The 9,279-nt window shown below is 37.0% G+C and overlaps 2 protein-coding genes across 2 annotated transcripts; both read right to left on the reverse strand.

Moving 5' to 3' along the window:
• Window positions 1–1,140: 1,140 nt before the first annotated feature.
• On the reverse strand, window positions 1,141–7,255 carry tspan3a (tetraspanin 3a). Its single transcript, XM_065283097.2, has 7 exons — window positions 7,070–7,255; window positions 4,445–4,636; window positions 3,281–3,355; window positions 2,922–3,023; window positions 2,590–2,742; window positions 2,415–2,498; window positions 1,141–2,131 (listed from the first exon to the last, which is right to left on the reverse strand). Exons 1-7 carry the CDS (start codon window positions 7,130–7,132, stop codon window positions 2,039–2,041), a joined length of 762 nt encoding a protein of 253 aa, XP_065139169.1. The 5' UTR covers window positions 7,133–7,255; the 3' UTR covers window positions 1,141–2,038.
• A 1,055-nt stretch (window positions 7,256–8,310) lies between these two features.
• Window positions 8,311–9,141, reverse strand: ch25hl1.2 (cholesterol 25-hydroxylase like 1, tandem duplicate 2). The gene has a single exon (XM_065278646.2). It carries the CDS (start codon window positions 9,139–9,141, stop codon window positions 8,311–8,313), a length of 831 nt encoding a protein of 276 aa, XP_065134718.2.
• Between the last annotated feature and the right edge of the window lie 138 nt (window positions 9,142–9,279).

The following is a 9,279-nucleotide window of genomic DNA, read 5'->3' on the forward strand; positions in this document are numbered from 1 at the left end:
TTTAAATGCATCATGGCATTGTACATATACTATTCTGTTATATATTTGAGATAATTTAAACAAAATTCATATTTTTAACAAAATTCAATGCAATAGAGTGGGGAATCTGTGTATGCAAGAATATAAATACTGTGTGTTGACAGTTAAACACAATTTCCAATGTTTCAGTTGTGTCATGGAGTGCAACACAAATAAAAACTCATCCATAGCTAACAACGCAGTGCTGTGTATATACCTGTACTAAGTTAACTATGCTAATTAACCAAATCCATTTGGAGGAATATTTTGGCAGTACAATGAAATGAGTGAAAAAAAATTATACATACACTGTAAAAAAATTGCTTTAATTATGCAGCTGGTTGCCAGTAACTTACTGTAGAAGATAAAGACTGAAAATTTTAACTTTAAACAAACTGTAGCAAGTAAATACCATAAATGTAAAATCTACATTAAGTTACTGGCAGCTAGTTGCCAGTAATACTGTAATTTCTACAGTATTTTTTCACAGTGTAGATATTATGTCCTCATGAGCCTTTAGTGTATAAGCACTGCAGTATTCGGTAAACCAACACCATGTTTGTTCTTGTATCAGGTATCTGGTTAAAGAGTCACATTTCTCGTGTTTCTAAGAGCTTATGTTTCTGATCTGTCAGATTCTGGTTAGTTATAGTGATTAAAGTATTGATAGATTGGAAACCCTTTGTGTGACAAATAAAATTTTTTTCAACAGAACAATACTATAATAATACCCTGTTATTACAGCACCAAATTATTGTTTATCTCTGTGCCATAAAGAGATCCAAGAGTGAAGGTATGTAATTTAGCATTACTGAAATGGCAAGCAGATGGGAAACATCCCCCCATCCTGGGAAAGGACTGAACTTTGACCCTTTTCGACAATGTAAAGAAGGCATCTGACTCAAGAAAGGCCCCAGACAAAGTATCATTGAACACCCGTGATGTGTCTGAATGCTTTGTGCACTACGTAACCCTGTATGTGGTTATACAATGCTATGCGGTCATATTATCAAACAAACAATCTGATTGAATGGCTTCAAATGCAAGTTCAAAATGCGTTCAACTGCATGTTAAAAATTATGAATGATAATGAATGAATTTAATGAAACAATTCAACAGGTGTCAACTTATGAAACATTTATTTTAAGATCAAAACTTGCTTACATCATTGTTCGTCCCCCAACTATTTACAGTCATTTAAAATAATACATGGTTGACCCTGTTCTACATACTTGCGTATTTTCCAAACTAACTTCTACATGTAACTACAATAGTAATCTTCACACTGTAAGCTATGAAAAAAGGTGGAAATAAAGATAAGAAGTCAGTAAATGGTGGGTAGTGCATGTAGAGTTTCCCCCAGAGCATCTTTACATGAAGTCCACTTTAGCTGCGCATTCATTGCAAAGCAATATTCCAGATCTGTCTTTCAAAACTGCCTTCGTCCCTGAGCAGCAGACTGGTGATGGGTGATCAGAGACAGCGGTACCACAATTAGTTTTAAACACATCCATAAAGCCCAACCATTTACCATTCTTGGTATTTGTAACATAACTAAACCATACACATAGTGCAAACTAATAAATGAGGAAAGAAAATACATTCCACATATTATTCCGTACAATAACGGCATTTCAAGCCGAAACGTTCATTCTTGCAACTCCATATAACAGAGACAAAGAAGAGAATATATAAAAAAAGTCTTAAAGTCTTCTCATTGGGATTAACAACTGGTCGGTGGCCATTTTGCAGTTATGCCCAACGCCTTTGAGAAAAAAAGAGGTTACATTTAAAATCAATCGTTTTTAATGGCATACATAAATATACAGGATGCATTCCGCTTCACCCATCACCAGTGCATTGTGGGAGCAAACCCTGTGTAAGATGTGAGAAATAGAAATTGATTTGGGCGTATCCAGTGTGCCACCTCACACCGAAAACAACCCTGAGCCCAATGTGTGCATGTGTGTGTGCGTGCATGTCTATGTGCGCATGAAAAAGGTTTATCTTGTTTATTTATTCATGCATACGTCCCTCCTGTGATGAGAAGCTCATACGCTGGGTCCCGGTTTCTACGGCACAATACCACGCAGGCACACAACATCCCCAGCATCTAGAGAAAAAAATTAAAGTTAAACATTTTATTTTAATGGTCTGATCCATAATTTCACTTTTAATTGATCAAGCTGTCCATAAATGAGAATGTCATCAGCACCAAATAAGGCAGTGGTCACATGCATCTAGAATTATAGCTATAACATCAAGTTACTAAAAACTGCCAGGGTTTGCAGCTGTAACTCTCACTTCTGTTTTAATAGCTGTACTGTTCATTTACAGTCTGTGCATCTTCATGACTAACAATACTAAATATACAACATAGCATACAGTAAGCATACCTGAATTGCAGCGAACGTAAGAGCGGCCAAGATGACATACATCATGATCTCTTTAAGTTTCTTCACAACCAGCGCCTCGCATCCCTAAGTATTCAACACAAGACGTTGATGCTACACTAAAATCTGTATAGTAAATGCATGCAGGCTTTTGCTTTAGTGGCTAAAAGTCTCTCACCTCAGGATAGAGATCTCCAGTGCGGGAGAGAGAGCCGGTGCAGTTGCTCACGTTCGGTTTGCAGCAACTCTGTGGTACGCTGTTATTGCGAGACTCCTTAAACCAGCGAGTGTTCTTCCAGTCGGAGTAGTTGGCGATCCCGCAGCAATGGAGCTTTAACGTAGTGAAAAATTAATGTGATTTTATTGGGTTTGGGAATGAACTCTATTTTGTATTTTCAAAACTGGGACTAGTTTTCTGAAACATTGTTATGCAGATTCAGATGGCGTGCCGTAACAAAACGTGGCCGTGGGTGGAATGCAAATGAACTAGTATAACTACTCCAGTCTCACCTGTCTCTGCACATAGTCAATCGCACGGCTGGGAGCATCTGTATTAGTGCCATTGTATTCGTTATACACTTTCTGGATGGACCGATTGACCTCATTTTCCACCTAGAAACAAAAATACTGTAAATCATTTGTCCTTTTTATATACTGCATGTGGGAGGGGATTTGCACGACTTGTTATACGCCATAGACAACACTGCTATACAAACAGTACAATCTTAATTCCAATACAAACCAGGTATTACATTACAAATTGGACGCTTTGTTCAAACTTTGGACATACAAAGTGATAGTGGCTTTCATATAAAACAAGAGATGCAGGCACTCCTCATCCAGTAAATATTGACTTTCTTTAGACTCACCTTCGCTCTGTAAATATAGCCAAGTACCACCACAACCACCTCGGTGACGAACACCAACATAAGAATGGCGACAAACTATATGGAGAGAAATACAAGAAACACAAGGTTAGAAACAAGTTACAGTTATATACCATAATTCATTTAAAGGACAAGTTCGGTATTTTAGACTCAAAGCCCTGTTTTCAGATTGTTTATGGTCAAATAGAATGGTTTTGACTGAAATTTCGACATTTTCGGCTGCCCTGAGAATTTTCGCTTGTTTGTGTTTCAGCTCAGACCTCTACAATGGCTGTATAGGTGCACTGGAACAATCCTTCCTAAAATGCATTAAACTTTCGTTTACAAAGACGTGAAACTCACCGAGTGGTCAGGGGTGTTCACTGGTATGCTCACACAAAAATCGCTCCAAAAGACGCATTCCAACAGGTTTTATCGTAGTTTTTACCAACTCCATTGACTGTATTAGACGTCCTGTGAGGTACGGTATTACTCCGCGCCGGGAACTTTGTTTCTATTCTTGCAATTGGCAAAGGCGGATTAGCGCCACCACCTGGGCTGGAGTGTCTATTATTCAAGCTCTAAGCGGAAGAATGTACGGGTGTGAGGCGTTTGGGGAAATAGGTCCACAAGTTAACAACGAATGCTAAAACAGCTGTTGGAAAGCATCTTTTGCAGCGATTTTTGTGTGAGCATATCAGTGAACACCCCTGACCACTCGGTGAGTTTCACGTCTTTGTAAACGAAAGTTTAATGCATTTTAGGAAGGATTGTTCCAGTGCACCTATAAAGCCATTGTAGAGGTCTGAGCTGAAACACAAACAAGCGAAAATTCTCAGGGCAGCCGAAAATGTCGAAATTTCAGTCAAAACCATTCTATTTGACCATAAACAATCTGAAAACAGGGCTTTAAGTCTAAAATACCGAACTTGTCCTTTAACTAGGATATATCAGCTTATAATCTGCATTGGCAGATAAAAGCATTTTTTCACACATGCTGTGTGATTATTTTTAACCGTGTGACAATGACAAGAGAATTGCATGTATGATCTGCACTACAAAATGTTTTGTATCGGTGCATCACTGCATTAACCATTGCCAAAGTTGTTCAATGATAAATTAAACACTATGTTAAAGTGCTGTGTATAGGACAATTAGGTAACTAACCGTGGCCAGACCGCAGCGGCTTTCTCGAATGGTGGCACAGCAACCAATTAGGCCAATGATGAACAAGAGCGCGCCAACAGCGATAATAACAACGGCTGGAATCAGTGTGTACACATCCTCAAAGAAATGATCATAGTCATCATACGTGATGAACACATAGGCTCCGACATAGCACAGGATACCAGCAGCCGCCTAAAAGTAGAAAACAGACAGGGTTTGTGATTCAAATGTTTATATGCATCAATATAAATAGAGATATGATCCTAATTCAGTTATAGATACTACAGGTACTCGATTTTCTTAATGATGCAGTCTGAACAAGAAAATGTTGGTTTTTGAAAAAAAAAAAAAGGTGCACTTTGTCAAACATAATGGCGGAGGAATTGCAAATGGGGGAACATTTCTGGTAAATTTCTGGAAACTTTCCATTGGAACTTAATCTGGGTAATTTTAGAAATATTCCAAATAGGAAACTTAACAGGATTTTACAGGAATTATTTGGAAATGTAGGGAAATTTATAAAAAACATATTATATAGAAACATAAATAAACATTTTGTTTCGTTAACAAAGCAGACATGGATGCAAGGTTAAACAAATTTTAAAGAATCCTGATACTTGCACTCATCAAGCCGTAGATTTATTTGATCAAAAATACTTCAGAAATCAAGGATTTTTGATCAAATAAATGCAGGCTTAAGGACCATAAGTTATGTTTCCTCAGTCAGTGTATTTGTCTTTACAATGGTATAATATTGTTGCACACTACACACAGCACAAAGGAAGTTTTAAAAGGGACATTTCACAAGACTTTTTTAAGATGTAAAATAATTTGGTGTCCCTATGTATGTGAAGTTCTAGCTCAAAGTCAAAATATCATATAGAAAATTTATTATAGCATGTTAAAATTGCCACTTTGTAGGTGTAAGCAAAAATGTTTTGTGTGTGTCCTTTAAAATGCAAATGAGCTGATCGCTGCACTAAATGGCAGTGTCATGGTTGAATAGCGCCGATTTAGGGGTGGTATTATCCCCTTCTGACATCACAAGGGGAGCCAAATTTCAATGACCTATTTTTTTACATGCTTGCAGAGAATGGTTTACCAAAACTAAATTTCTGGGTTGTTATTTTTCGCATTTTCTAGGTTGATAGAAGCACTGGGGACCCAATTATAGCACTCAAACATGGATTTTAAACAAATTTATATTATTTATGTGCAAAGATTGACATTTTGACATTATTTTGTGTGCAGAATCAATAAGTTATCTGTGCATGTTATGAAAAAAATGCAAGTACATGCAGAGAGTGTGGCATCAAGGCCCTTCAGTAAACAGTTGCTGTGTGCATGTGGATGAGGAATGTGTAAGAAATTAAACTAGAAATTCAACTGAAATTGCATTAAATGTTGTTGTTTTAAACAAAATTATGCTTCAAGATTTTCTTTAAAACTACATTTAAGTGCATTATTCCCATTAATTCCCATATATTCCTTTTAATTCCCATATATTCCCGTTATTTCCCATGGAAAGTTTCCAGCTTTGAAAATTCCCGAAAAATTGCAACCCTAAAAATTATCATTCTCCAAAGTTACTGGAATGTTGAATGAGAAGAAAACCAACACTAAAGCAAAAAGAATTTCGTAGATAAGCATCAGACAATGCGGAAAAACAAAAACAAACAATGTGTCTGTTTTAGTCCCCCCTTACTCTGTGAATATAGTAAAGCTGTCAGGCTGTGACAGGAAGAGAAGATTTAATCAAGCAGCCTAATCTCTAAATAAAGAATAAGACAGAAGAGTCATACTATCTTTATTTGACACAAGACTTTAAACTTCACTCACACTCAGATTAAAGGGATTAAGACAAGCAATGCAAGCTGATAGGAGGGAGAGTGCTTCTAGAAATTCCAGGGCTCACATTTAAGTAGTACAAATGCCCCAAATGAACTATTCAACATAACAGACAATGATTTTTATAAGCAGTGGCTTATAGTTTGTCTAAATCACTTTGTTAACTAAAAAAAATATTAAGAAAGAACATGTTCCCACATGAAACATACTGTAGTATACTTTAAAATCTGTACTGTAAACTACTGTACTCAGACTGCTGTACAATTCCTGGATCCTATAGTGTTTTTAAACGTTGCCATAGTAAATAATTAATAATTTATTATATATTAACACACACACACACACACACATAAATAACTTTATTATATATGAATTATTAATAAAGTATACTGCAGTATTTACTTAAGTTTTTCATTTCACTATAAAAACAATACAGAACAGTACAGAAGTATACTTTAGTAAACACTACATTTTTACCTAATTTTACATTTTACTAATTGCTATAGTAAATAAATACTAAAAGTATACTACAATTTTACTAAACTATATTTAAACTCACTACGACTGTTATGTAAACAAACGTCGCAGCAAACCGGTTTTTCAATGCAACAACTTAAAAACAACAACAAATAAAGGAAAGTTTGCACGCATTTAACCATTAAAAAAAATGCATAGCGATATATAAAGGGCTGTGCAGCTGCTCGACACCTGACTGTGTCCATCCATATGACAACACTGACGCACTCTCAAATTCAGCATCGAGGACTTCAAACTTACCCAAAAAATCAGGTTCAGAAACACTAGGACGGTCTTGGATGATGTAATCCCACACTGACCCATTATTGGAAGATGGAATAAATCCGTTTTTATAGTACAGAAAGGCTGCGGATTATAAAATGGCTGTCCGTTTCCTGACTGCCATATCACTGCTGCTGCTACTGCGTGTGTGTGTGCGCGAGTCGCGAGAGTCTGATCCTGGAACAGCGCCACCACAGCGCTCAGCTGACTCACACTCATTGGCTGTGACTCAAAGTATGTAGAACTGCGCAGGCCCAATCGATGTATGACACCAAAGTATCGCGAGATCAATTCGCGAGAAGGGCATGCTTAGCTACAGCATGCAAAAATACTCTTTATTTTGCTCTTTTAAATGTGTGCTTTAAATTACCAACTTTAATGCAGCAGCTGGCATCTGAATTGTTCTTTTTGGTTTATTGAATTAATTTTTCTTTTTTCTTTCCACTTTTATCATATATGCTCATATCTATATATTACTATTTCATTTAAATTCAGGACACGTTTTAATAAAACATCTATTATTGTTTTTCCCTTACGAAAATAAACCATGGTTTTATTGTGGTAAAAGTGTAGTAACCATGTTTTTTTGATTACTATGAGCAAAACCATGGTTTTACTACACTAACCATGATTTAACTATGGTTTTTGAAAACCATGGTTCTCAAAACCATGGTTATTTTGTGGTTATGGTTTTACTGCAGTAACCATGGTTTTTTGGTTTTAACTGTAGTAAAACCATGGTTAATTTTCGTAAGGGTTTATTAGGGTCCTAATAGAGAACTGTGTAAACAGAATAGTCTCTTTACTTTACTGACATCTAGTGTTAAAGAAAATGATTGCATCTATACATTCAATGTGATCAATGGTTTAAAACTTTTGATTTAGAAAAAACTGTCAATCTCCATCTATCCCTTGAAAAAACAACAAAGGGAAATTATTGACACACTGATACACATACATGTTTAAATATTTAAATTGATATTTTTACAATAACCATAATAAAAAAAACTTACACAAATGCACACAACTGCTAAACCTCTTCCTGTTGCAGGTGAACTCTGTATAGGGTTGTGGTTTTATTTCTATCTCTTCTCATGCTGGTTTACCATGCTTGGTTTGGTTTCATTCTAACTCAAAAAAGCAAAATGTAACCTGACTTAATTCATTTTAACGCCATACATACTGATTTTGTGTTTTGAGGTACACTTTTTAAATGGTCATCACTTAGTTTTAACAAAACTAAAATCAGTATGAGTCCCAAACAGTTTGTCCCAGTGGCTAAAATGTGGAGCAAAGTTAGTATTAGGCTTCTGGTGGTGTACATCATGCTTGCTTGGACCTCCATAAACACCAAAAGGAATCAGGCGTGATGTGGACCAGGGAAAATCATATCCACAGTGGTCCTCCACAGATACATACACATGGACCACCATGAATGCCCAGGTGGTGAGAAGGTGACATCTCAGCAAAACAGGATTGAGTGTGGTCCAAAAACCCACTGTAACCAGCTCCCACCCTCCGAGGCACTGTGTGGCCAAAGCAAAGGGAGCGGAGTAAATGTGGTGGATGGCATGAAAAGTGGCATACAGCCACTGTATCCTATGATGCAAAATGTGCCATATGAAGTACTGAAAGTCAAAAAGGAGAAGGTTTCCAACCACCCCAACTGCAAGTTCTAGTAAAGTAGGTGCTTGTTCGGGCAGAGGTATGGAAGGTCTCCACATCCACTGAGCCACTGCTGCAGGAAACACCAGAAGTAAATGATTATAGAGGGTAACTCCACTGCAGTGTAGGACCATTGCAGGTGTGGCCATCTTGCCAGGCTGGATCTTGTACTGGTAAATAGCTGGCCAATTCTCTCCCATAACGTCGCATACTAGGTAGGGCAGACAAAGAACAAAGTATGATGCTACAGTCAGAATCACAGGAAAGAGGGGAGATCGAAGCGTGTCAAAGTGGTTGAGTCGCAGGTAATCCCACACAGGCTGTAAAACCGAATCACTTTTATGGTAACTCTCCCAAAATGTCACAAACACTTGCATTAGAGTCATTATTAATATATTTGTCCACTATTTTACTTTCGTGGAAACAAATGAGACCTTAAGAGAATCAGAATAGTTGAGCTCTCTGAATGTTCCTCTGTCCTGGATGATGTGACTCAGGTATCTGGTATATCTAATGACACACTG

The sequence above is a fragment of the Paramisgurnus dabryanus genome, chromosome 9 (genome assembly GCF_030506205.2).
Source record: "Paramisgurnus dabryanus chromosome 9, PD_genome_1.1, whole genome shotgun sequence".
Lineage (NCBI taxonomy): Eukaryota > Metazoa > Chordata > Actinopteri > Cypriniformes > Cobitidae > Paramisgurnus > Paramisgurnus dabryanus.